The sequence below is a fragment of the Salvia splendens genome, chromosome 6 (genome assembly GCF_004379255.2).
Source record: "Salvia splendens isolate huo1 chromosome 6, SspV2, whole genome shotgun sequence".
Classification (NCBI taxonomy): domain Eukaryota; kingdom Viridiplantae; phylum Streptophyta; class Magnoliopsida; order Lamiales; family Lamiaceae; genus Salvia; species Salvia splendens.
The window spans coordinates 37,483,502-37,510,786 of NC_056037.1; the positions used below are offsets into that span (position 1 = coordinate 37,483,502).

General features: G+C 39.9%; 3 protein-coding genes and 1 pseudogene across 19 annotated transcripts; all 4 read right to left on the reverse strand.

The window, feature by feature from the left end:
* Window positions 1-272: 272 nt before the first annotated feature.
* LOC121807697 (protein BOLA4, chloroplastic/mitochondrial-like) lies at window positions 273-5,561 on the reverse strand. The gene is made up of 3 exons (XM_042207963.1): window positions 5,252-5,561; window positions 729-796; window positions 273-605 (listed from the first exon to the last, which is right to left on the reverse strand). The coding sequence occupies exons 1-3, from the start codon at window positions 5,501-5,503 to the stop codon at window positions 452-454; spliced, it is 474 nt and encodes a 157-aa protein (XP_042063897.1). The 5' UTR covers window positions 5,504-5,561; the 3' UTR covers window positions 273-451.
* Window positions 5,562-6,353: 792 nt separating this feature from the next.
* On the reverse strand, window positions 6,354-7,822 carry LOC121809223 (annotated as a pseudogene).
* Window positions 7,823-7,944: 122 nt separating this feature from the next.
* Window positions 7,945-13,466, reverse strand: LOC121807686 (septin and tuftelin-interacting protein 1 homolog 1-like). Of its 17 annotated transcripts, XR_006052014.1 has the most exons (7): window positions 13,297-13,466; window positions 10,476-13,062; window positions 9,992-10,089; window positions 9,806-9,894; window positions 9,365-9,444; window positions 9,203-9,248; window positions 7,945-8,334 (listed from the first exon to the last, which is right to left on the reverse strand). XR_006052014.1 is itself a non-coding variant. In XM_042207953.1 (3 exons), the coding sequence occupies exon 2, from the start codon at window positions 13,037-13,039 to the stop codon at window positions 10,499-10,501; it is 2,541 nt and encodes an 846-aa protein (XP_042063887.1). In that variant the 5' UTR covers window positions 13,040-13,062; window positions 13,297-13,466; the 3' UTR covers window positions 7,945-8,334; window positions 10,476-10,498. The 17 variants fall into 17 exon arrangements, 1 of the variants encoding a protein (XP_042063887.1); XR_006052010.1 differs by lacking the exon at window positions 9,806-9,894 and having other exon boundaries at window positions 10,003-10,089; XR_006052011.1 differs by lacking the exon at window positions 9,806-9,894 and having other exon boundaries at window positions 8,428-9,248; window positions 10,003-10,089.
* Window positions 13,467-18,721: 5,255 nt separating this feature from the next.
* Window positions 18,722-27,025, reverse strand: LOC121808391 (alanine--tRNA ligase-like). Its single transcript, XM_042208857.1, has 23 exons — window positions 26,659-27,025; window positions 26,197-26,435; window positions 25,958-26,098; window positions 25,338-25,484; window positions 25,108-25,260; window positions 24,746-24,875; window positions 24,442-24,538; window positions 24,121-24,241; window positions 23,786-23,845; window positions 22,888-22,938; window positions 22,717-22,812; window positions 22,340-22,441; window positions 22,048-22,170; window positions 21,354-21,497; window positions 21,169-21,240; window positions 21,009-21,084; window positions 20,797-20,939; window positions 20,582-20,690; window positions 20,322-20,509; window positions 19,985-20,074; window positions 19,468-19,650; window positions 19,210-19,389; window positions 18,722-19,002 (listed from the first exon to the last, which is right to left on the reverse strand). The coding sequence occupies exons 1-23, from the start codon at window positions 27,011-27,013 to the stop codon at window positions 18,931-18,933; spliced, it is 3,072 nt and encodes a 1,023-aa protein (XP_042064791.1). The 5' UTR covers window positions 27,014-27,025; the 3' UTR covers window positions 18,722-18,930.
* Window positions 27,026-27,285: the final 260 nt, after the last annotated feature.

Here is a 27,285-nt window from a genome sequence, read left to right on the forward strand (position 1 = left end):
CTATATCTAAATATTTTTAAAAATAATAATCCTTATAGTTGAATCGATTGTATTCCTTTCTGGATTATCTTCTAAGATAGTTGAGTCATTTCATTTTTTTACAAAATTATTATTCTTTTTCATATTTTATTTATCTCTCTAACTTTATTTTTTCTACACTTTAACATTTAGCGCATCAATTTCTTAAGCCATGTATCCAAAAGAAATGCTCTATTCACCTATTCTAAAATAGTGTGTGATTCAGAAGCATCATTTGTGTTTAACAAAACTAATGAAATGAATGTCTGAATCCACCTTTACCCATAGTTCGAAAGTGCAAATTGCTTATTGAGTGAGGTTCCTCACTCAAAAAATATCAAACTTTCACATTATTCAGATAGAACAAGACACAAGAATATAAGACTATTGGTACAAGGGCGACAAAGTGAATGAAATCGTGACTAATGCTTCGTCACTTCCCTGCTGCTGCTTCAGATGGAGTCCGTGTAGTCATCTGGTCGACAGCGTGCACTCTATCCTGAAGTTCTTCCCATATCGCCTTGTATACGGCCCTCTGTCTATTCACAGCCGATTGCCCCTCGAAAGATGAGGATATGACATCTATGCTGCAAAAATTAGAAGATGAAATCAAACTTTTAGTTTACCAACCCAATGATAATGTGTAGTACAACATTCTAACTATATATGAACCAACAATAAGGAGTAAGGACAAAAAAATGAAACCTTACCTGACATGGCGACCATCCCCGTAAGCATCCTTCACAACAACTGAGTCTGCACTCAAATGTTCCTTGATCTAATACCAGAAATATTAACAATATTCAGATAACCGAGCCTCATGCTAAGAATACAACGGGAAGTGCATATTGAAAAAAGGCAATCTCTTGTTGTAACCAGTAATGGCACTTCCCAAGCACTGCATGTACGACTGTGTAGGTTTCTTGAAAACTTGCAACTTTAATCCTCGAAAATGTGCTAGTATATTCTAAATGAATTTACCGACGACAGAATATCATTAGAGAATTACATTGGATGATGCCTATTCGTTCCAGGCTCAATTTAGGGCCAATTTATGAACAGAACGTATCAAAACTGGATCCTCAAAATATCCAAGGACTTTAAGAGCTCACAAGCTTAAAGATCAACCAGTTTCAAAATAATTCATTCAAATCCATGCTAATACGTAGACAGAAACCTTTTATGATGCTTTTTTTCGACTTAAGTTCTCCTCATCGACTATTGGTCCAGAATCACTTCTTATAAGAGATATGGTGCTTCAAAGCTGACTAAAGCATAATACAGCCTCAGAGCATATAAATACACTCCTACAATCTCTCTTAATCTCACGTTTGCCTATTTTCCACTAAAAACCGAAGCTTATTCCCTTAATCATATTCATAAGACTGTTTCTAGGATTCTAAGCTAAGGTAAGCAATATCATCAGCATAACTTTGTAGTAACTCCAGCAAAGTTTAAATGCTAAGCAGATATGATCCAATAGCTGCACCGGTAAGAGCAATTCCGATCAATTTAACGCGATTAAGTGTATAGATTGAGTTGTTCAAAGACCTAATTAGGCTACCAGTCCGATTTCATAAATCATAACTGAAAACCCCAATCAATCAGGAAAATTTAACCTACAAATGAAAGAAACAAATAGGTATATTTGAGAAAAGGCACCGGGAAAGAAAGGGCTAAATTCCACGAATGTACGTCATGTGAGATGATATCCGCCATTTGTACCCGGAAAAAAAACATTTCCAGTGATAGAAAAGACGCGTGAGCCTCTCGCGTCTTTGATAACCAAACAAGCGAGAGGCTCTTGCGTGTTTAATGATACACGCATTAGGCAAATGCGTGTTTGTTTTGGACACAAAACCCACGCCCATACCCATCTGTCAATTGCTGCTCCTTTTCCATAAAATAAGGGTTACTTTCTTGATTTGGTGTACTACCCAATGATGAAGATTCAGCCATTTTAATTAAACTTTCCTCACTCCCCATGCAAGTATAGGCAAGGATCTTGGCGGCTGAACACTTCTCGAGGATAGACTCCTCCATCATGATTGTAATATCCGAGATCTTGTGGTTTTTGGTTCTTTAAATTAATGAATGTCTTATGTGTTGTGCTTAATATATGGTGTGGAAATATTAATTGCTTTACACTATTGTTGCGGATGGGGTGTTTTTACCTAGCATTAAAAGTGATTAACTAATTAAGCTAGAATTAAAATCCTAAATAACAAATTAAATCCCTCCCTCCCTAATTCTCTCGCCTTTTCAAAAAAAAAAACCCCTCCCCCTCTCCCCACTAATTTCTCAACCTCCCCCACTCCCTCTTAACCGATTCTTTTCCCCTTTTCCAATCTCTTTCCCTCTTCGGTCTCTCTCTTTCTCTCGCTCGCTCTCTCTCTCGCAAAGTTACTCTCTCTCTGGTAAGTCTCCCTTCTTCTCCCTCTCGGTTTTTACCTTCCCTCTTACTCCCTCTCATTGATTCCTGATTTCATTAAGGTAGCAAACTCTCGCGTACCGTTTTGAAATCGGAGTAGGGAAGCTTTGACCTACGTTTCGAACTATTCGGAGAAAGGTAACCCCTAACCCTTGTTCATTTCGAAACCTCATGCATATAGGACGTTTTGGAGGGTTTAGGTGCTGAATAGGTTGTGGGATGATGTGTCTGTGTGAAGCATGTCTTTGTTGGTAACTGACAGTGGGTTCCGACCCCTTTTTGACTGAGCAAACGATCTCCTTTCGGTACAATTTTTTTAACTGTATAATCTTGGATGTGTTTTCTGTATGGTGTGTAATTTTCAGCCCCTTTGGATGTCGTATGAATTTATTATGATTTTTGCAAGTAATCTGCGCAGCTTCGCGAGTTGTATGTTTTTGGGAGATGTTTTCTTGTGCTTTTGGCGTGTTTCTGAATGCTATGTTTTTGTGAAGTATGTGGGCGTGTTTGGCCAAGAGATGGCTCGGGGAAATCTGTGTTTGGCTCAAGGGTTTTGTGTGGGTTGGCCGAGAGATCTAGGGTCCGGCCTAGGGCAGGCTGGTGGGAAGTTTTGAAGGGATGATCCCAGGTGTTTGGGTGTGTTTTGGGACGTAGAATGCGTGGTGGGAATGTCGTATAGGGTTTGAGAATCGGAAGTTGAAGGAAAGTGAGTGTACACGGGACCGCGCCAGGCGCCGCACCACAGCTGAGACGGTACCGTGCCGAAGTGCCGAACAGACGGCCGAGGTGCCGAACCAGCGGCCGAGGTGCCGAACAGATGGCCGAGATGCCGAGTAGGCGGCCGAGGTGTCGAGCATAAGATGCCGAGGAGCCGAGCCAACGGCCGAGGCGCCGAGCATAAGATGCCGAGGAGCCGAGCCAACGACCGAGGTGCCGAACCAGTGGCCGAGGTGCCGAACCAGCGGCCGAGGTGCCGAACAGACGGCCGAGGTGCCGAACCAGCGGCCGAGGTGCCGAACCGACGGCCGAGATGTCGAGTAGGCGGCCGAGGTGCCGAGCCAGCGGCCGAGGTACCGAGCCAGGTGGCCGACGTGCCGAGCCAGGCGGCCGAGGCACCGAGCCATGTCAAGACGCCGATCCTTTTTTTTTTCGAGTTGTCCCGAACCTTGTCCGGGCCAAGTGAGCCGTTTGCACAGTAAGGGTATGCCAGGACTTGGAGTGCTGTGTTCGTGTGTCGTGTGCGCGATTTGGGTACGTCGTTTGCGTGCGGGGTGTGTTTCGAACGTGTGACTTTGTGTGTTTGTTTTGTAACATGTGGTTAAGTGTATGTACGTGTAGCGTGCTAGATGTTGAAGTCGTCCACGTAGGAATCATGCATTGTCGTTTAAACCTCGTTTACCCTGACTCTAATCATGATATTATTTATCTTTCAAAAGGGTGATCGTTTACGAGGAAAGTGTGGTTGAAGAGAATTATTTTAAAAGCTAAGCAATCGAGGTGGGCTTTCCTATCCTAATATACTGTGGGATATCTTTAATACGGACTTTGTTCCGGAAATGTTTTTATGGAGGTGAACTGTTTGTCTTGCCAACTGTTTTATTTTGAAACCTATCTGAAGTGGTTTACCACATATGTTTAATCGAATTCGGGTCTGTTGGGCTGCGAACCCTCAGGCTAGTGTACACGAGACTGGGTGCCATCTGAGAGCAAGTTGGCCGGTCTAGATGACCTGGGGTGTGGCCACGCCCCTTGTCATGGTTTGGATCAGATAGTGTATGAATGAGGGAATAAGGGTGGCAATATCGGAAAATGACTGCGCAGTCGAATTTATGAAATGTATTTTGTGTACTTGGGTTATTTTTCATTATACTCAAAACCCCAATGTTACACTGTTATGGCATGACAAACTATGTTTTTGGCGTGTGTCCACTGAGTGCATAAGTACTCAGCCCTGCATGTTGTTTTCTTAATGTGCAGGTTGAGCGACGATGGGGATGACGGATGATGAGCAGCCAAAGCTGAAATAGTATTTTTATTTGGTCTTTTGGATGGTGTCGTGTCGTCATACATGGCAGCATCTGTCTTTTGGTCTTTCCGCTGCTTGTAATCCGATACAATGTTTTCCTTTAAACTCTGAATACTTTAACTTTTGTAATGTCGTCTTAAGTACAATGTTTAAAAGTGAACTTCCTTTTTAAATGTTTTTGGGTCAAATATTCTTGTTACCCCCTTTCTTCCCCGCTTCTTTATCCCCCCCTAGTCGCGGTCCACCGTACTTCCTATCCTTAGGAAATGCGGGCGTGACAATGATAGAGTCGGTGCATGCAGCACCATGCTGCGTTGGTGAGCAGCCTCCCTTTCCAAGATTGATGTGATGTTGTTCCTTCCCCATGAGGAGAGACATGGAAGCCTGCATGGTAGTGTCGGCGGCTGAGTAGGAATTTTGCTGAGGATGTGATAACCAAACACGCATTTGCCTAATGCGTGTATCATTAAACACGCAAGAGCCTCTCGCGTGTTTGGTTATGTCTTTCCCATCACTGGAAATGTTTTTTTCCGGGTACAAATAGCGGATATCATCTCCCATGACGTACATTCGTGGAATTTAGCCAAGAAAGAGCATTTCCAATCAATTAAAAGCGATTTGATCAAATTATGTGCCTCAGAGTATAGATTGAGTTGTTCAAACTTCAAAGACATAATTAAGCTACCCATCCAATTTCATAACTGAAATCCCCAATCAATCAGGAAAATTTAGCCTACAAATAAAAGACAAAATTAGGTATATTACAGAAAAGGCACCTTCTTCTCCATCGTTTCCATCAAAGGAGTTTCGATTGGGGCCGGAGTGTCGGTCGCCCGGACGCAGAAATTCCGTCTGATTGCAAAAGCAGAGGAGGAACGAGCGAGGCTCCGGCTGAGTAGCGAGCGGTTGGAGGTTGTAGCCGACGTTGAGATCATCATCGGCGAGGGATCTCGGCGGAGAAAGGAGCGGCTGCCGGAGAGACATAGGGCGGCGACGTTAGGGCGGAAAAGCATCGATTTGGCCGCCATTTTTGGATGGATGTGTATGTGTGCAGTGGTGAGGGCTGATTGTTTTGTCACTGTTGTTTCATTCCCTGTATTCAAATTTATATTTATATCTCTATAAATATCAATTTAAACACTAATTTTCAAGTGATAATATTGTCAAATCTCACTTTTAAATAATCAAAATTAATAATTATTCAATTTTAGTGTAATAAAATACTCCCTCAGTTAAATTTAATTTTCTTACTATTTTTTTCTCTTATAAATATTATTCTATTTATTCCATTGAACTCGATCATTTCTTTTTTGGCAAGGGTTTTTAAAATGTCTAATGAATTAAATAAAAAGTGAATAGAATAGAAAAAAAAATTAGATTTGTAAGTAAAAAGAGAATTAAGAAGAATCAAATTATTTTGGAGGACAATTTAAAGCATTATATACCTTTTATTACTATTATATTGATACTTATTTAATAAATATGAAAACATATACTCTATTAAAAATGCTACTCCATATTAAGATCATTCACAAATCACATCTCATATCTCATTTAATATTCCTACTCTGTCATGTACTCATATTATCATTTCCTTTTATTTCTGCATCGTTATAATTCCTACTACCTATTCATACTACTCCCTCTATCATCAAATATTATCCAAGTTTGACCGACACATGTTTTAAAAATTATGGAAAAAAAAGTGAGTGAAAAACGTTAGTGAAATACATTTATTTATATATTAATTTTGTAATAAAATGTGAGTGTATTGAGTTAGTGAAAAATGAGTTCCAAAAAATCAAAGTAAACAACATTTCACGGACAGACCAAAATGACTAAACTGGACAGCATTTCACGGACGGACGAAGTAATTTAATTTTGTATACTTGAAATTTTAATCTAAAATTGACATCATTGAGATTAATTTTATGGGGACTTGATTGGAAAAATTGTAAATGAAAGACAGGAAATGGATGAAATAAATGTTATTTGTATTAATAATTGAAATTTGATTTTGACTAAAGTTCCAAAATGATCCCTAACATTTGGCGCTTTTTTGATTTTGGTCCAAAACATTATCTTTTGAATTATTTGGTTCCTCACATTTGAAATCGGACCACATTTAGTCCTAAATTGACGGAATGGTTAAAATTTGATGGAATGTGACAGTCAATGCTATTTTAATCAATTTTGACCAGATTAATATTTATAAAAATTTGATTTTTTTTTCTTTTTGAAATAAATGCAAATTTGATATTGGCAATCCAGGTTAGGTCCGGTTGTGACATTGAAGATGGCAGCATATCGTTGGAAGTATCCAATCCGGTCCAAGACGGAGGCACTGGTCGGGACCCCACACTCGATCCCTCCGTTGATGATGCTGGTCACTAGCCCAAAACCGGCTGTGCGGTTGGCCGCCAGATCCAGCTCAGAGGGGACGTAGCGTCCGACCATGACGTTATGGCACGAGGGCTTCGACTTCTGCTCCGTCATCCAAAACCAGAGGACAGTTTTCCAGGAGATCACTGAGTTGTTGGAGACTATCTCTGGGTTGCGTAGGCTGTCGAATCCCAAGGCTCTTCCGGCAGGTCCATAGTTGTAGTTCCACGATAGCTGGATCGGACCTCGTCCTTGGTAAGACTTGCCGGGAGTGCAAGGCCAATGGGTGTTGGCCGGGTCGCAGTAAATGGACTGTGGAGACACCTCCTCCTTGAAGCAGAGCCCCCAAGAGTAGGGGCCGTCGGGGGCTGTAGCCCACCCGCCGGTGGTCTCGTGGGAGATCTGAGCTAGAAATGCGGCCACCTCGCGCCTCAGCGTGGAGAGGCTGCCTGTGCGGCCGAATCTTGGGAAGCATCTGGTGGCTTGAATGAGTCGTAGGTGTAGAAATCTTTGGCTGGGCAGGCGGCGTCGTCTTTGTGCAGGAATATGGAATTGAAGAGCTGCCGGCTCACCACCAGCGACCCCACGGCGGAGCTGAATAGCAACCACCCCAAATTTGCACTTATTTAAAAAAAAAAAACGAATTTTTATAAATATTAATCTGGTCAAAATTGATTAAAATAGCGTTGACTGTCACCTTCCGTCAAATTTTAACCATTCCGTCAATTTAGGACTAAATGTGGTCCGATTTCAAATGTGAGGGACCGAATAATTCAAAAGATAATGTTTTGGACCAAAATAAAAAAAAACGTCAAATGTTAGGGACCATTTTGGGACTTTAGTCTTTGATTTTTAAAAAACATCGAACCCCTCCAAAACCAGCCTAACCCTTTCCTCCGCAACGTGCATCTCTCTTGGTGCTGGACCGCACCTCCGAGGCCAATCTCCCACCCCTCTCTTGACATCGACCGCATCCCGTGCTGCACCTTGACACCTGCGTGCCGGTATCGTACCCCTCCAAGTTGCCGGTTGCAGGTTTTTGGAAATCTATGAGCGTGTGTTTGGTTTGTTGTAAGCCCAAAACATGAAACTCGTGAAAATGAGATTTTCATATAATTAGAGATAGTGTATTTTCTAAGTCTTTCTTGTTTGATTAGATTCTAGTGCCATTTTAAGAGGGCTGGCCATTGTTAGCTTCCATTATTGAGCGCGCTGCGCTGCGCTGCGCTCCCCTAAGATATCCGAAGGAGTTGCAATCCATCCGGATGTTGTTCACGCAATCCCTGCCAGTTAGTCCAACAATCATGTACATGTGGCCTCGGGGATCCTCAACATCAGCTCATACCTCACTAGCAGCGTCCCATTCTCTGCCGCATATAGTCCCTTCTCTCACGCACCAAACAGGTCAGACCGAGCAACAACATAAGTCACCAGCATGACCATCTCCTCCGTCTCCTTCCTTTTTTCGTAAATGAGACTACACACAAAACAAAATCTGTTTCAATGTATGCAAAATGCCTCAGATTTGCCTTAAACTACAAAAGCACAACAAAGGCCTGAATGAAATTACCCAACTAATCTGAAACAATGCCCAAAATCAACATGGCACAGCCAAAAATAAGGGATAATGCACAACAATCGGCTGCATATGACAGCTAAACTGATCTGAAAAATGCCCATTATCTCAAAGCGCAAAAAGCAGGGTAAATATGAATTTCATCAAAAAAAGGCATGAGACCGCCCACGCTCGAAACAAAACTCACGGTAGAAGACGATAAAAGTCACCATACCCACAAATAAATAGTGACCCCATCTGATTCGTCAACACAATCCATCAAATTGCCAACTAGTCCTGTATTTCTTATCGATGACTAAAAGAGCAGACATTTTTCAGCAAGAACTCATAAAAACAATATCTCATACATAAACAATTTTTTCTCATGTACTTATTCCTAGATGAAAATCATTGATAATGTACATGAATAACTATAAAGCACATGATCAAATAGTCAACTTCCATCTACTCACAGAGCAGAGAAACAACCAAATTTGCACACAAAAATCAGACAACAATCACCTAAAGCGATCATTGATAATTTTTAAGACGTCTACTGAACCATAGCCATCCACATGCAACGACAAACCAAAATTAATTTACTTGGGCTGTTTGGAAAATAATACTGTTGTTCGCCCATCAAATAACCCTAACTAGCTATTTTAATTATACGGGGCTCAACTTTTGTAGATGACGGAGCGAGTAGGATGAACACCAATTAAATTCCATTCTTACACAAATCAAAGGTTTATGCATACCAAATGCATCGTTTTTATTTAGGGCACCAAACCTGTAATCCGCGTTGTCGCCAGTTTTCACCAGGTCGGCATCGGCATCTGGTTCAATCAAGCTTATTGAGGGGGGTCAGTCCTTGCTCACCTCGGAGATCGAGAGGCTAAAGGGGAAAGAAAAATGTTTTCAAGCCAAATGATATAATCTCCACTCACTATACCTCGTCCTTCGTAGCAAGGCTGGTTAGATATCATATGAAAGCAGCGGGTCATTTTTTTATACCGGGTCCATGAGAAACACCTACAAGCCAACCAAACGATTGAAAGTTGGCTCAAAAAGTAGTTTTTCAATCCTTTTCAACCATTTTCAGCTCAAACAAACAACCCCTTGCAGTAATACATATGGGAACCTTCCTTCTAAGAAAACAAACATTTCATAATTATGGTAATAATTTCATTTTCTTGCAATCTAATATATGTATGAGAAGTGGCCTCACTTTCTCAACCCCAACTCTATAGAAGAAGTTCAAACTATAAAAATTGCCAAGAAATTACAGCTGTGAATAAATATAAACAGGCACGACTATACTCAAATCAACACCTAGGTCCACCTTGAGAGAAACACATAATAGATAGGCCACAGGTTTGTTTAAATTAACCACCTGCATCTCATAATTTCTTTGAAAGTAAGCAAAAGAAAGAGCTACACATCTCACATGTCTTCAAGATAACCAAAACATGGCCGCGTACGCTGATAAGAGAACAACGACTATTATCTTCAGCATTCAGTTTCCACAAAATCTATCTTAATTATCAAACTAAAGAGTAGTAGCATCATGCAACTTCACCTGATGATTACCTTTTACTCAAATGGTAATGACAACATCTAGAGGCCAAGCTTCACCAGACACAACAGAATTGTGAAGAGAATCGTGCAGTTTAATACCTAGCAGTGACTGCGAGTTAACATTTCCATACGGATGTAAATAGATCAAGCACTAAACTTATAGAGAAAACTTAGCCATGAGGATATGGCCTCAATAAAGATCATTTTATAACATTTCAACATGAGCAATAATATTCTTTTTTCACAGTAGGCAACTCTTATCAGGACAGTTAAAGTAAAACCCTATGAAACTAGGAACTAAAACTATCTACTAATTTCACAAGTTGGCAAAAAGAAGTCACGGGAACAATTTATCATTGTCTGTATTTTAATAATAAGGTAAAGATCTGCAGAGTAAAAACTGAGGCACAATTAGATTTCTGAATCAGGAAATGAAGTGGAGAAATTGTCATATGCAATAACGACTATGATTCTGATGGACGTACTTTTAAGGAGTTTCTGAAGCTCATTATCGCTTCATCTTAGAACGACTTTGCAATTCCAGCAGCTGCTCAAGTGATACAAGGGGCCACCTGTCCTCGGTCTGGGCAAACACCTTTTGGTTGAGGGAATCTACGATTATGCTTATATTACCAAATGCATATATTTGATGCCCATCTTGCATTCTACCAGGTTTGGGCTTGAACAGCAAACCATTTTGCTGAGCATAGATTTCAATAACTTCTTTCAAGCTCATCTTGTTTCCACCACTAATGCCCTCTGCTGGAATTTCATTATCCAAACCTGGCATGGTCCTATGTTGAGCTTGCGCAGCGGCTTTTTTCTGAGTTTCAAACTGCCTTTGCTCGCGCACCCTGAGATAGCTAATATTCTCTTTCAATCCAGGCGGAGCCACCTCCATGCCTTCAACCGCCTGGTTCATCATGGCCAAACCAAGATTAAGCCTATACCGGATATGCTCATTTGCCTGAAGTTCTTGAGGAAGGAGCTCTTTCCAGTTGAGATACCACTGGGTCACTTCGTCAAAATTTGGTTTCGAACACAACCAATGATAAAGCACTTCTTGCCACTTATTAAAGAAAACATCCATTAACTGCAGCATGTGATGAGTAGGAATAGCAGACGCCCATTTTACGACACAATTAAATTGATCGAGACTCTGATTAGCTGGATTTATTTGGAATTCATGCATGACAGTCGATAGTTTTGGAATGATGTGCTGAACCATTAAGTGCTCCCAACTGGCAGGTTCGAAGACAGTTTTCCAAGGAGACAATATGGCAAAAGCTGATCCATCACTTGGATGCCAAGCATGAAGAACACTGGCAAATCTATGGCGAATTGTGTGATAGAAACTCTCAAACTTGTGCCCCAACAATGGTAACCAAGGGTGGATCCATTCATGGATCGGAATAGTTTCTCTACGTGGATCCCAAGAGTCTACAGCAGCTGATATTTTTGACATAACAACCATGTCGAGTATGGCCTGTAGGATAGAAGGAGGCAAGAGTTCTTCCCAAGAATCCAAATACCTAAGCATGGGCTCTGCATCCCTTGCTTGCCAAGAGTTGGTCCCAGATATTCTTACGGCAGGAAATACAACTTCCATAAGAAGCTGCACGTATGGAGAAGCTGTACCAGAGAAATTCAAAGAATCTTTACCTTGTAACAGTTTCTTCCACAGTGATACAACCTCAGTTCCATGAGTTGGATTCTGAAGTGGGTCCCATCCCTGAAATATTCTAATAAATAGAGGCCGAGCGTGCGAGCACGCAATGCAAGATAAGTTGCACAATGTGTATTCATCGGGAAATCTTGTCTGCAAGTCTACAAATGAATTAGCAAGTGATTCTAGAGTTAACAATCCTGAAGAGCTCTTCTCACCCAATTGATCCAATACAGCTATTATCTCCTCCATGTTTCCAAGCCGCTGTTTCTGGTCATGAGCCTCCTGTTGCAGCTTCTCCTTTTCCTTCTGTAAAGCAACCACAGTCTCCCTTTCGTTCCTCAGATTACTATCAAGTTTCTGAATGTCATGCTCAATTATATCAACTATCAATTTGATATTATGCTGAAGCTCGGGCATCGGTACATCATTTTCTCTGGCCATTTCTTCTGCATTCAAGTTTTCCAAATTTGTCAGAACCCGAACCTGTGGCCCCCTCATGTCAAAAACCTTCTGAACAACTTCGAAACCTTTCTCCTCCTTCTGGGCCAACAGTTCTGCTGCTGTTATATAAGCCTTCTTCTTAGAAACTTTCTTCGACCAAAGCTTCTCATTAGTGCGACCTTCTAGAGAATGGCTGGGATGTGGAACAGATTTTTCATCTACTTCCTGTATTGCTGGACGAACGGCTTCTTTATAGTCATTAAAACCCATTCCCATATTCTTAGGCCGAAGCTTGGCCTCAATAGGAGCCGTAATTCCCTGCTCGTTTTTACCAAGACCGCCACCCTTGTAGCCCATCTTCTCTAGCAACTTCATTCCAATACCCTTGGTATGTTTCTCAAATTCACCAACACCATTCGGGTCCAAGTCCCTCTTGCTAGCTTGAGATGTTTTTTTGGCTGCCCTAGCCTTCTCCTTTTCCTTCTCTTCCCGCAACTTCGCACCTTCCCTGATAATCTTACCAAAGGCAGTAGGCAAGAAGTCATCATCTTCTTCCTTGTCTTCATTTGCCTTTCTCGAAGAAGCAGAACCAAACCCAAGGCCTAAACCAGCAGGTTTGACATCATCCTCATCCATTACATCAATATCCTCCTTGGAATTATGTTCAATCTCCTGACTGGGCATAACCGTGCCAGTCGAAACAAAACTGACTGGCTTGGAATAATCCGCCTTCTTCGACGAATCCTTCCTGCGCTTGCTCTTCGACCCAAACCCCTCGTCGGAGTCACTGTCACCAGAGGCAAACACGCCGTAAAGAACATCGTCTTTCGTCTGCGCACGTTTCTGTCTGCGCTTGCCATAAAACTCGCCACCAATCCACTGGCCATCCTCATAATCATTATCCATGCCAAACCTCTCCCTCTCCTGATACTCATCCATCTTCTACTAAAATTTGGTAGCCTCTGAATAAATTAAAACCCCAATCAAACGACAAGCTAGGATTCAAGCCGAGACAACAAAATTAAATTACAATCGTTTGCCCTAGTTTTGTTCTAACAAAAGATAGACACCAAATCCAATCAAGCAATCATAAGAAGCACAAAAAATGAGAATTTGATGGCAGTACTAGCTTTGTGAAACAAGGAACAAAAAAAAAACAGAAAACGATTCAACAAGGGATGAAACCACTAACTCACTTTCGAAATCGAAGCTTAGGAGCCGAAATAGCCTCTTTCCTGATGACAATTGCTGCAGTGGAGAGGTTTGCCTTGATCGCAGAGAGAGAGAGCAAGCTAACGGATTTTTCTGGTGTTAGAATTTAGGGATTGTAGGTTTGATTTGGGGGAAATAAAAATCTGAGGTTATTTTTGTGAGGCACAATATTTAAGTTACTCCAAATTAGAAGTAGGAGTATATTTTTAGATTGGAACAATATATTGGGCCAGATCCAAAGTTATGATTGGGCTTGGTGTTTAATTAATGTGTTACTTAGATAAAGATATAAATTTAAATTGAGTTGTTTATTCAATTAGGGCCTGAATTTGAGTTTGATCAAAATAAGTGAGATTATGCTAAGTTATTTTATTTATTATAATATGTATAAATTTTATTCAAAAAATACAATAACTCTTACTTTCTCCGTGCCATTCAATAACTCTTACTTTCTCCATGTTAAAGAGAAACTTTGACATGAAAGACATGGGTAGCCGATGTAATTCTTGGAATGAAGATTCTAATAACGTCTGATGGAATCATCTTAACACAATCACATTATGTTGAGAAGATATTGAATAAATTCAAAGCCTATGATGGCGCGCCAGTTAAGACTCCAATTGAACTCGACGTTCACTTGAGCAAAAATAAAGGCGAGCCCGTTGCACAAGAAGAGTATGCACGGGTCATCGGGTGCATTATGTACTTGACTAATTGCACTCGACCTGACATTGCTTGTGCCGTGAACAAGTTGAGTCATTACACGAGCAATCCAAGCAAAGAGCATTGGAGAGCTCTTGTGTTGTGAGGGTTTTGAGATATTTAAAACATACTCAGAATCTTGGGCTACACTTCTCGAGATACCCCCCGGTACTTGAAGGGTACTGTGATGCCAATTGGATATCCGATAATAGAGACTCACTTTCAACAAGTGGATACGTCTTTACTATTGGGGGTGGTGCTGTATCGTGGAAATCCACAAAACAGACTTGTATAGCCCGATCAACAATGGAATCGGAGTTCATTGTCTTAGATAAGGCGGGTGAGGAAGCCGAGTGGCTTAAGAACTTCCTTGAAGATATTCCATGTTGGTCTAAGCCAGTGCCACCAGTGCTAATCCACTGCGATAGCCAAACGGCGATTGGAAGGGCAAACAATGGCTTCTATAATGGTAAGTCTCGACATATACGTCGACGACATAACACCGTGAGACATTTGATCACAACAGGGGTGATTACACTTGACTATGTAAAGTCAATAGATAATCTAGCGGATCCGCTAACCAAAGGGTTAAACCGGGATCAAATGAATAAGTTGCTAGAGGGAATGGGTTTGAAATCCACAAACTAAAGAATTATCATAGTGGTAACCCAACCATGATGACTGGAGATCCCAAGAACTTGGTTCAAAGGGACAACTAAGCTATGAGAGTTCATGAGAAACACTAACTATATCTATTCCCTAGAGAGCAATAGAGTGTTGGAGAACTTGCCTAGTGGTAAAGGCTAAGTCTATGACTTTTAATGGTTCTTAAGGATCTCAAAGAGATAGAGTTCTCAAAGAGACCAAGTATGGCAAGGTACTTGACTAAGAATCACCTATGTAAGTGCGAAGTGTGGTCGCTTCATAAAACACACTTATGAATCCAAAGTGGTGTCCAAGACCGCAATGGACACAAAACGTGAGAACGGATGAGGTTGAGGTGTTTAAGCGTTAACACCATTGTCTCGGTGCACGCCGTGGGGGATTAGTTCAAAGCATCGCGCTACTAAGCCGCCTGTGTATCCGATGGTGTCGACTATGGAGGGTTCAAAGCCAACAACTACCTATCATTATGCTTATATACCTCTCGAGGGTTGAGCTTGTGTCTGCATGCATATGCATTTGGCTATTTCCACTCATGTGGGGGATTGTAAAAATCATGGATTAAATATGTCCGGTCAATGGATTTTGACCAAATAATAAATGTGATGAGACATTTAATTTTGTGAAATTAATTGACATAGCGTCGATCTACATTTTACGTAGATAAATGTAGTATATTCACTTTCTCAAATCCGATTTCCGGTTAGTGAGAAATAGTGGATTAAAGTTGGGCATAATTAGCTTTTAATTAAAGCTTGGAGTTGGAGCTTAGGGAATAATTAACTAGTGTTAATTATCCCATATTGGAGGATTAACACATCTTTTAATGTGCTTAAATTAAGTGCCTTTATGTTACTTAATAATTATAGTGGACCAAGATAGGTGAAAGAGCCCACACGCGCGCGCCGCCGCCCGCCCGCCCGAGCCCGAGCCCGTGCCCGTGCACGTGCTCGCGGTCGCGGGCCTCGGGCCCAGGCCCGATCCCGATCCCGATCCCGATCTCGATCTCGATCTCGATCTTGATCTTGGACTTGGATCTTGGCAATTGGTCTTTGGGTGGTCTTTGGGCTTGGTGCTTGGCCCAAACTAATCTTTTTAGACCACCGCCGAGTCAGCAGTCCAAGTGGCTTGACACATCGTCAAGCGAGGCACAGTCACGGCTGCCACATAAGAAATCCACACGCGAAAGGCACACTCCTGCCACACGCTCGTAACCGCCGGCGGTTACGAATCTGCCATGATGAGCCTTCATGGCTTGGTTGACCCTGCATGGTGGCTTGGCCTATAAATAGGCTAGCCATTCCACTGCATTAGAACAACACAATTCACAAGCATAAGCTCTCTCCCTCTCTCTGTATAGTTTTTCTGTCGAAGCTCTGCCCTCTCCTCCATCCAGTTCACCGGAGCTCTGCTGATTGCGGTGCTGCATCAAAAGAGACGTAGCCGTTTTACCTTTGGGGACGACACGCCAAACCGAGAGCACTACCGGGGCGTATCTCGTCTTGCGGGAAGAGGTCTCCTCGACTCGGCTATCATACTGGTTTAGTTGTTTCGATTTCTATTGTAATTTCTTTAGTTCAGTTTCTCCTTTTCTTTCTTTTGGGTTGTATTACGCCCTACTATTATCTCTTGTAATCCCCAGAAACCAACACGAATGTATGAAACTTTACTACTCTTCAATGGCGATTGGAATGAAAAATAAATGTTATGGATAGAATATTCTATGCTTGTAGTGTGCCCCTAAATAAATAAAAGGAAAGAGAGATAAAGTAATCAAACGAAATAATATAAGTTACATTGATTTAAGGAGTTTCCATGTGAAATAACCCTTCCACGTTATTTAATAACAACAAAAGGTAAGTATTTCGATTTATTATTATTATTATTATTTTAAAATTATTTCGATTTATTTAAGCGATATTTGGGCTGCCTTTTGCAATAACTTAGGGTTCATTTTGGCACTCAATATATGCTAGAATATCACAAGTAGAAAAAGATACTCGAAGCAGTATAACTGCACCGGAATTGTACCTGAGGAAGATATGAACGATCCATATTTCTTTGTAGTGGAATGTTGTGTAATCAGAGAGGGATATTGGTTTCCTTTACTTGCCTCTTGATTGTTGATATTTGACTATTGGAACCTAATTTCGAATCATTATTTTATGAGTCTTGTTAAAAAAACGCAAGTATCATAGCTCATCATTAAATTGAATCCTATATTTGTGTGGAGTCATTGATTTAACATTTTATATTTCTAATCTAACATTTCATACTTTTGTGAAACCACTATTGCGGCTACGGGCTGTTTATGTTACTTTCAACTTTAGAGTTTGGTTTTTGGTCACGCTAGTTTTCCACCCCTTATACAGAAAAAAAGCTGGTGTTCGAGCACCAGGTGGCCGGCGCTACCAAGAGAGTATGATTTCATGGTTGATCAGGCGAACAACTTTATCCCTTCCGAACTCCGCGTTGTCGACTTACTTGACCAGTCTCAAACACAATGGGATTTGGATAAGTTTGTACTGTGTTCAGCGAACGCGACATCCCTTCCATTCTATCTATCCTTATCTCCTCGACCACCCCAGACAGATGTATATGGCACTTCGTTAAATGCGGCACTTACACGGTGAAGTCCGGTTATTATGTTGCATCACATCTCAATAGAGTATCCGAACCCGTCCATGTTATTGATTGGAAGAAGATATGGCAACTCCACATTCCCTCAAAAGTTTCTGAATTCCTATGGCGTGTGTTACGCAATGTGTTACCAACAAAATGTCGTTTACAACAACGCGACATATCTATTGATACTATTTGCCGAGTGTGGCACCTCGGATGAAGATCTCAATCATGCCCTATTGATTTGTCATAAAACAAGAGCCGTGTGGCAAAATTGGGAAAAATGTGAAACAACTTTATCAGTTCCTTTTGTAGAATGTTATCAAACTATCAGGGAGTTAAACAACAAACATTTGATGGAGGAGTTTATTATGATTTCTTGGCGGATTTGGTGGGCACGCAACCAGACGATATGGAATGAAAATTGTGTTCCACCTAGAGTAATAGTTGACCAAGCTCGGGAAACGCTTGTAGAATGGCAAACGACACAAGGTGGAAAACAAACATGTCCCCCTGCAGTCCCCGCAGCTCCTCGCGAACCTCCACAAATCGCCATTGGAACAGCCCCATCCGAAAGCTGACGGTGTTACACGGATGCAGCTCCATTCGCAGAGTCCAAGATGATCAGTACAAGTTCTTTATTGTTATCGCATGATAGTTTATTTCTTCATGCGTTTTCATCTTGTCAGTATGAGATTTTTCTTCCCCGTGTATCTGAAGCGATAGTCATTCGTACTACGCTTCAGTATGTTTCTCAGGTATCATATACACAGATATGCACAAGGAGTAGTCTTCTCCATTATGAACACATCACCCAATTGGTCCGAATACAGAGCCGTCATATCGGAATGTCAACAATTACTACTTCAGAGACCTGACCAGATGTGGCAGTTGCTTGGGTGCGTCGTTCAAACAATATAGTAGCACATATTATAGCTCGTAGTTCCTTTTTGTATCCTCCTTGTATGTTTTGATCTTTTATTTCGGACTGTATCGTTAAATACTTTTAATTAATCCACCGTTGTTCCTTCAAAAAAAAACCAATCAGGTTTATAACTAGACATCATAACATCATAAGTCCATAACGATCAACTTTATGAAGATCCCAAAGCATTCGGATCTAAAAAATATGGATGAAATTCCAACATATAATAGCCAATCCACGAAATACTCATACGCCACAATCAATTCATTGTTCTACTGATCGTATCAATTCATTGTTAGCCGAGCTGATCAAGCCAACCACGACAACAAACTGTATCAATTTTAAATAAGCTAAGAACTATTCCATCGAATTAATGCAAATCAAATCTTTCCCTTCTTCCTCTTCTTCAGTGAGTATTTCCTTTCGTGTAGGTACATTCTCGGTCACCGTTCTGATAACCAGAAACCCTAATCAGCACCAAATATCCAAGAGAATGATTACACATTAAAAAAAAGGCAAAGACAGAAACTAGAAAATTTGCTGTCAAAATATGGGTATTATACAAGGAAGTTTACTACTAACCAAATCTTGAAAGAAGCCTGATTGTTTTCAACAGAAAAAACAAAAGTAATCAAATCTATATCAAATTACAAAGTGTTTGTTGCATCGTGTATAAATTTGAAATATGTAGAGGTTTTGTGTCTCCTCATTTCAACTTCATTGCCGCAAAGGATTCTGCCACATCCATTGCAATTTCAATACGAGATGCATCACTCCCCTGAAAGAGTGACAAAATCCATGAGCCAGAAAATAAAACAAAGCGTTCAGCTCCAAGCAGTTAGCAGCTATATGCAAGCACGCGAGAAAATATACCCTTTCTGTTCCCCAGATGAGCATGAATACAAATCTTGACGTATTAAAACGCGCTTTAAAGATTGTTTATGCTTCATTATCCAAAGAGGTTCATTAAAATGGGATTACTCACCTGGCCTTGAGCAAGACCTCCTTTTCCTCCACCTCCTTTTCCACTTATCAATTCCAAAACCTTTTTCAACCATTCTGTAACATTTAACGACTTGTACTTGCCATCTTTCTCGGGTACACCAGCACAAACAAAAGCCTTGTTCACTGTTTCGTCTCTGCTAAAGACCATGATTGCCATCCCCTATAAATACAAGTAAATCGGATTCAGAGAACAAGTGGGAAGTGGCTGTTAATTTAAGTAGGAAGGTGAAAAGAGAACCTTCTGCTCCATGACTTTGACAACTGCCTCACGGATTGCAGAAGTATCAGAACCAACATCAACATGTGAAATGCAGAAGGTCTTTCCATTCGATGAAGCACCTTCAGCTGTTTGTATGGCTGCTTCGATGGCTTTCTGCATATGTTCTTCGGCTATCTTCTTTTTCGCTTTAATGACTTGGCTCTGACAAAAAGCACAATTTTGTATTCATTTCCTTCCTCACAATAAAACCTCCAAAGTATGTCATCAGAATGTAAAAGAGTCATCTAGGTAAGCCAATACATAAGAAGTACTACTTGACAAAGAACAGGATCAATCACTTACTATCAGGAAATTATCAAAATTTATTTTAGAATCACCATCGAGTGAATGACTTGCATTAATTTTTAAGTGCAGATGGAAACAACCACATGAAACCCTACCTAACTATTTTCTCAAATAAAACAGTTCACATATCTCTGCGGGGGAGTGACATATAACTCCATTATTACTAAGCAGACTTGAGGGTGAGAAGTACCTGAAGCACAGAAATTTTCGCCTTGAGATCAGCTTTTGTAGCAGAAGGGACTGATGCTCCTTCCACGCGACTATTTAAGGCAGTTACTTTCTGAGAAATAATTCCGAAAGAAGTCACCTCTTAATATAAAAAATTAAGGCATAGTAGTGATGACTAACAAGTTAGTACTTAAAAGAAATTAAGTCTTCAAAGTTCAACAACATGCCACTTCTTCAGGAGTGGTAAAATTATAGAACATGACTGGAGGAATTGAAGGAAGTATGACTGCATGTCAAAGTTTCAGGCATTAAGACAAACAAGGGAAGTGACACAAATTTCAAATTTAAAACACAAAAACCTGCTCTAGAATGCTTCCTTCAGTTTTCGATGCTTCATTTATTTCTTGTTCAAGTGATGCCGCCAGTTCAAAAGCTTTGAAAGCAAAATCCAATGTGACTGCTGTAATTCTACGAATTCCTTTAGCAATTCCTTCCTCTTGTAAGAGTGCGAATGATTTGGCTTCCCTAGTGTTCGATATGTGTGTCCCTGACCGAGCATTTCAACTTTATTAACCCAGCAGAAGTTCCCTGTAAAAGGTGATCAAAGTCCTTTACTTACCTCCACATAGCTCTGCAGAGATTGATAACCATTCATCACTTTCAGGATTTGCAAGTAAATCCTCCACTTTGCGACCGACTGATACAATCCGAACAGGGTCAGGATACACCTACAGAAAAGGGGGGAAAATTCATAACTGAAAGATGAAAGACAAAATGTAAGCAACCAGAAAATTCAGACAAAATGCTTCCAGTATAAAGATCCTCCAATCTCACCTCCCCAAAAACAGCTCTTAGACCATTTACACGTTTTGCATCAGCAAGCTTGGCCTCCTTTGCAAAAACATCCAGTTCAGCCTTAATCTGCTCGTTCACAATGGACTCGATTTTTCTTAGTTCCTCAGGTTTCACAGGCTTCCCTGTATTAAATAGTGGGAGTTTCAGTTATCTAATATACGGACGGGAAAAACTAAAACAGGTGAGCTTACCATGAGAAAAGTCATATCTCAGCTTCTCAGGAAGAACAATGGATCCTTTCTGGTCGACATGGTTACCAAGTACCTCCTGCACTTATCACAATGTATTGAAAGCTAATTTCAAAATTAAACAAGACCCCATGTAGAGAGCAAGCGCCTGTTCTGTCCTTACCCTTAGAGCAAAATTCAACATGTGTGTGCAGGTATGATTGGGAGCAATCAATGTACGTCTATCATAGTCAACCTGCTCAGCAACAGCCCCAACAAAAACACTACTTAAACGGCCAACAAAAGTACCCAATTTGCGTGTATCTGAACTATCATGATGAAATCCTTAAGAATGAAATCATGTATCACCTTACAAACCACTTTATCGCCAATGTAAAGCCTGCCAGTCTTTCCTCTAAAAGAACCAATATGAATAACAAACCCGCCATAAATCTGAACATTACTGACTTCAAAAGCTCCATCAGGGCATTCAATTATTCCTGTATCATATATCTACAAGACAATATTGAGCGGGTGAATACAAAACCGTGCTCCAAACCCATGGATGGTTTTGCATTTGCACAAAAAAACCCAAAATCCGAAAGAGTTGTGTATTATAATTTCACAATGCAAAAAAGAAAACCTACTAATTCAAGTTAGAAATTTTTACATAGGATAATGAGTTATAGTATACAATTAGTGTTCTTTAACTATGTTTGTGTCTTGTGGACCATCTCATGAAAACTTGCATTATAGTGTAACATAGTTGAGAACAATTACAGTTCATTCGAACACAATTCAGTCTGCGAATGACCCATCAATCAATCTTGGGTAACCAGCAATGAAATTACAGCCAGTTTAATGTAATTATTTTAACTATGAAAATGAGACAGAGTTTCTTTAAAGCAAATATGAGAACCAATTTACGCTTAGTAAAAATTATCCACCACAACAAATTGAAAAATGTAACCAATTTAAGAGCTGACACTGAAGGTGAAAAACAATAAGTGGCATCTGTGAGAAACTAGATGAAATCCAAAGCAGATTGACTTTAGATGTTTACCTGACCACCTTGCTCGGCATAAAAACTAGTGGTTTCAAGGATTAACCCAACTTCTTCACCAGGAACAACACTTTCGAAGAATTCAGCACCAGAGTAAATAGCTTTAATCGCACTTGTGTGGTCCTAGAAAATGAAAATATACAAATCGAAAGTGAATTGTTTATGGCCAAGACCAAAATGGTAGCAAGATTCATTTGTAGGAAATCAGCGGGGACACAAATTTAAAAGCCAATTTTGACTTACAAAGAGTAGCAAGAATAATAGGATGCAATTCATTAAAATGATTACAAACCTGGAACCAGATAAATTTAAATGAATCGTCTGTAGCAGAAACCCCTTTCTTGTGCAACGAGGCAGTAGCATCAGCGTCCATGGCAATAACAGCACCAGCTTGCTAGAAAACCCACAGATAATTTTAGCATAACCACAGTAAGAGGAATTACAATCTTTGAATATCAATTGGCAGTTACAGAGTTACTTCACTCAGTGCATCAATACCAAGAATTATTCTCAAATTTGCTTATACAAAAATAAACTTAACAGCAAAAAGATATACTTTCTACTTCAAGAACTTTAATTCTTAGTTTCTTAAAGAATCAACAGAGGTAGAGAAATATATCTGAAGAATAAGCATTTTGATTATTTATTTGTAGCAGCGCGTATTATTACCTTATTCTGTGCACTCCTTGATCTTTCTCGTGCTTTATTCATTGCAAGATTAAAGCCTTCCACGTCCACTGTCAAGCCTCTTTCTTCAGCCATCAGCTGATAGACACAAGTTTTTGGTCACAATCAAAGGAACAAAATCATTTTCACACTGATAATTGGAGAGGCAATTACCTGAGTTAAATCTAAAGGAAATCCATAGGTATCCCACAAGTCAAATGCATCCTGAAATTGAATGTGAAATTGGCAGTTAGAAGCTAAAAACTAGTTTCCTGATTGCAGTAATTATACGTCAGTAGACCAATTTTTTACGTAGTAGATGTTTGCGCGATGCAACTATGCATGTCCAAATTTCGGCTTATCAAATATAAACTACGCATCAGATCAGTGAGAATCAAGAAATAAGGAGGGAGTACATGAAAAATATCCATGTGGAGTCGTGGAGGTAGCCAATAAATGAGAATATAAAAGAAAGTCAGGATGTTTTAGACATGTGTGTGAAGCCCTTCCATGCTTTGACATGAAGTGCAGAAGCAGAACATATAAATCATCTCCTTAACTAAGTAAAGATGGGAAGATCAGTAAAAAGAATTGAAAATAATACTCGAGAAAAAAAAGGTTTTACTAAAAAATTACTTCTACAATATGTGTGTTGCTTGAACATGGTGGCAACATGATCAATATATGCTATCCCATGCAGTGGGATATGTGGTTAGTTGTAGATGGAAGAGGAACTCCAATAAATCTATTATTCTTTTCTTGCAAGGGCTCCAACCAGTCACAAAAACAAATCTTCCGCCGCAAACAAAAATTGTATTCATGATCCTCTGCTTAATCAATTAGGTCATAAAAACATAAACTGCATGCATGCTAATGCATGAAATTGAATGGCAAAATCAACTCTTTTACATGTCTATAGGAAGCAATTTAACAAAGAATAATATGTGGATGAGAGTGCCAATGTAATAGCTACAAAAGCTAGATTGGCCTACATATGAGAAATCTAGACAAAAGCACCAAATTACGATAAAAGGATAGAGATGAATGACAACAAAACTGGTTAAATACTTGCCTGTCCACTAAGTGTTTTCCCTTGGACTTCTTGAGCAGCCTTCTTAAATTTCTCAATTCCCTGTGGAAAAAACAGACCAATGCATTAGGATAGAATCATAACTTCTACTAGGGGATCTAAAATCAGTACTTTGACAAAAATGATGTCAGTAGTAGAAGATGGATGGCTACAGAGTCATGACAGATGTCTGCTAACTGAAGCTAATATAACCCAAATAAAAACAAGTCAAGGCATGGAACGATTGTCTGCATATAAAAAATGAAGCTGCAAACTGACCACCAAATGACCAAATGGGAAGGATTATAAAACAAGATAAAGGAAATCAATGGACATACTTTAGTTAAAGTCCTGCTGAAGCTGGACTCTTCATCTGCAATAGTCTCCCTAATCTTCATGGCATGTTCTTTCAGCTCTGGAAAAACATCACTCATGACATCCACCACAATTTGCACCAGCCTTTCACATAACAATATATTATTATGAAAGCAATAAACAACTCTATTGAAACAAAATATGAAAGACCATAATCGAGGAGATAGGAGGGAGTATATACTGCAATACCTCAATAGTGGAAACGTACAGTACAAAATAAAAAGGATATATCTAGGGAAAATAAAAATATAACAAAAAATAAGCATAATGTGGTAGGTGTGTACCCACTGAAAAAGCCTGGTTGAGCTTTCAGGACTTCAGTACCATATCTGACAGCTCGCCGGAGGATGCGCCTCAACACATATTCACGCCCATCGTTACCTGCAGATCAATTATCAGCTTCTCAGATCATCTAAAAGATTCACATGATAGGCATAACCGTGCAGCTATATACTGACGTCCCTCAAATAAGTCCAGAAATTCAGATGCTAAGAGTGTGGTAATATGCTATTCATGGCAATATGAATGAGAGTACAACTTATGAACTAGGCACATAAAAAATCATGATTACAAACATTAGTACTTCACCTGGGCAAGAACCATCAGCTATGGCGATTGAAATTGTTCTAATGTGGTCAGCAACAACCCTGTAGGCCATGTCAACTCCATCTAGGTCATCAGCTCCAACTTTCCCAGAGTATGGGCGGGCTTTAGTTGCCTAAAAAGAGTATAAATTACTTAACCACAAATATCTAACATAAATATTCAAGTAAAAAATAACAGAGATTGGGAGCAAAATCCCTCATTATTTTCTGAAAAGTCATGTCTTAATATACAAGAACATATTTCACAGCCTTAAGCATTTAAACATGAAAAACTTCTTATCTATCTCAAAAGAATCTTCAGGCTGAGAATAGGTTAGTTTGCCAAAGATGTATATATCCAATTACCTGTTGTATTGCATCAAATATGGGCATGAAAATGTCGGTATCGTAATTGCTCATCTTATTTTGAAGAACGGAAGTTAATCTTTCAAAACCCAGCCCAGTGTCAACATGTTTCGCAGGTAGTGGTTTCAGTACTCCATCCGCTTCCCTGTTAAACTGCAATGTGCTATCAATTCAGATGTTGTAACCATAGGCAAATAATTAAGTACCATAGTATAAGAGTAAATAACCACCTGAATAAACACAACATTCCATATTTCAATCACTGTAGGATCATCATTGTTCACATAGGATGCAGCATCACGCCCGCCAATCCTATCAAAATGGATTTCAGTACAGGGCCCACAAGGTCCAGTATCCCCCATCTCCCAAAAGTTGTCCTATAAAATAATAAAATTTAGTGAATACTGAAAGTAGACATCATTAAGATAGCCACATAAACTGAATGCAATGTCGGACACTAATATAAAACGATACAAATACATATATATATATATATATATATATATATATATATACATACATATATATATATATAAAATAGCCACATGAATGCAAACATGTTTTGAAACATAGAACTAACGAAAATATTATTTATGTTCAAATCTTTATTGTTTTCGACTATCTAGCTATCTTAATTTTGTGGTCCAAATGCAGACAACGTGTCGATGGTGTAGGAATTCGGATCCACTTCAAGCATCAATTTAAGCCACTCTTTCCAACTCATTCCATGACAACGAACATCAACTCACAGGTACACACATATATATAGCTATATATGCATGCACACTTATAAATATATAAAATCATGCATGGTGCAGACAAATTAGGAGGAAGAGAGAAGGGTTTGTACTTTACAACCAAAAGGCAAGACACGGTTGGGAGGAAGAACTTGGAGCCACTTATCCCTCGCTTCAAAGTCAGCAGGAAGACCAAGTTTCTCATCACCACCAAAATAGGTTGCATAAATTCTATCACTAGGCAACTTATACACCTGTTCCGAAGAACAACAATCAAATTTGAAGTGGAATTAGTGAAACAGTGAAGAAGAGAACAAAATCAACATACATAAACCTGACAGGAAACTTTTACCTTGGTAAGGAGCTCCCAAGCCCATTCAATGGCCTCATTCTTAAAATAATCCCCAAAAGACCAATTCCCAAGCATCTCGAAAAAGGTATGGTGGTAAGTATCCTTGCCCACATCGTCGAGATCATTATGCTTGCCACCAGCACGAATACACTTCTGAGTGTTGTAAGCACGTTTGAGTTTGCTCAACTCTGTGTTAGGGTCAACCGTCCCCAAGAAGATAGGCTTGTACTGATTCATACCTAACCATTACAATCAAACACACGCCAGTAACAACAAATCATCATCCAAAACAATTAAAAAGAGCACTGAATTGCAGAACTTTGGATCACAAATAGCCACTCCACTTCAAATTTCAAATTACGTACAACGCTCTCACTCACTAATCATTCAAATACAATTATAAACAGTTGAAATAGCTCCGAATAACAGAAAAACATGGATATTCGAGACGAGAAAAGCTACCAGCATTAGCGAAGAGGAGAGTGGGGTCATTGTGGGGAACTACAGGGCTTGATATCCAATGGACGTGATCTTTGTCCTCAAAGAATTTAAAAAATGTGTTCCTGACTTTATTCGCCGGCCACTCGGTTTCGGTCGCTTGAGACCCCATGGAAAGCGTTGACGGTGCTTCTTCTGCCACGATAATACCGCAGCGGCTGCTGTAGGATTTAGCTGGCAGGAAAAGCACGAGACTCCGGCAGACTGTGGCAGAAGCAGCCGGCGGCCGGTGCGATTGCGGCGGCGGCGGAAGATTGAGTAATCTGCGGAGTGGTAACGCTAAAGAGGAAATGCTAACTGTGATAGTGTAAACCCTCATCCATTCGCTTATTTTCCGTAATTTGTAGACTTACATATTTTATGGATTAAACAAGGATTCTTAAATATTTTTCGATTGGTTTTGCTATAATCAGATACTATTGCTATATGTTGTTAAGCATAATTATTAATTAGTTTTGGTTTATGATGATTCCGCGAATTTTTGATGATGATAAATGCTCGTAAAAATAAATTACGACACAGAGAATTTTACGTGGTTCGATTTACTGAGGTAAATCTACGTCCACGGGGAGAAATGGGGGCAGGTTTGTA

What these genes read in the sequence shown, in the direction of transcription:
- LOC121808391 (XM_042208857.1), bottom strand. Translation starts at nt 27,013, where the DNA reads ATGAGGGTTTACACTATCACAGTTAGCATTTCCTCTTTAGCGTTACCA. An exon ending in TATTTGATGCAATACAACAG is followed by an intron (nt 24,876 to 25,107) that starts GTAATTGGATAT and finishes TACTCTTTTTAG; the next exon opens with GCAACTAAAGCCCGCCCATA. An exon ending in TTAAATTTATCTGGTTCCAG is followed by an intron (nt 22,171 to 22,339) that starts GTTTGTAATCAT and finishes TTCATTTTCTAG; the next exon opens with GACCACACAAGTGCGATTAA.
- LOC121807686 (XM_042207953.1), bottom strand. Translation starts at nt 13,039, where the DNA reads ATGGATGAGTATCAGGAGAGGGAGAGGTTTGGCATGGATAATGATTAT.
- LOC121807697 (XM_042207963.1), bottom strand. Translation starts at nt 5,503, where the DNA reads ATGGCGGCCAAATCGATGCTTTTCCGCCCTAACGTCGCCGCCCTATGT. An exon ending in TGGAAACGATGGAGAAGAAG is followed by an intron (nt 797 to 5,251) that starts GTGCCTTTTCTG and finishes TTCTGGTATTAG; the next exon opens with ATCAAGGAACATTTGAGTGC. An exon ending in GGGGATGGTCGCCATGTCAG is followed by an intron (nt 606 to 728) that starts GTAAGGTTTCAT and finishes TAATTTTTGCAG; the next exon opens with CATAGATGTCATATCCTCAT.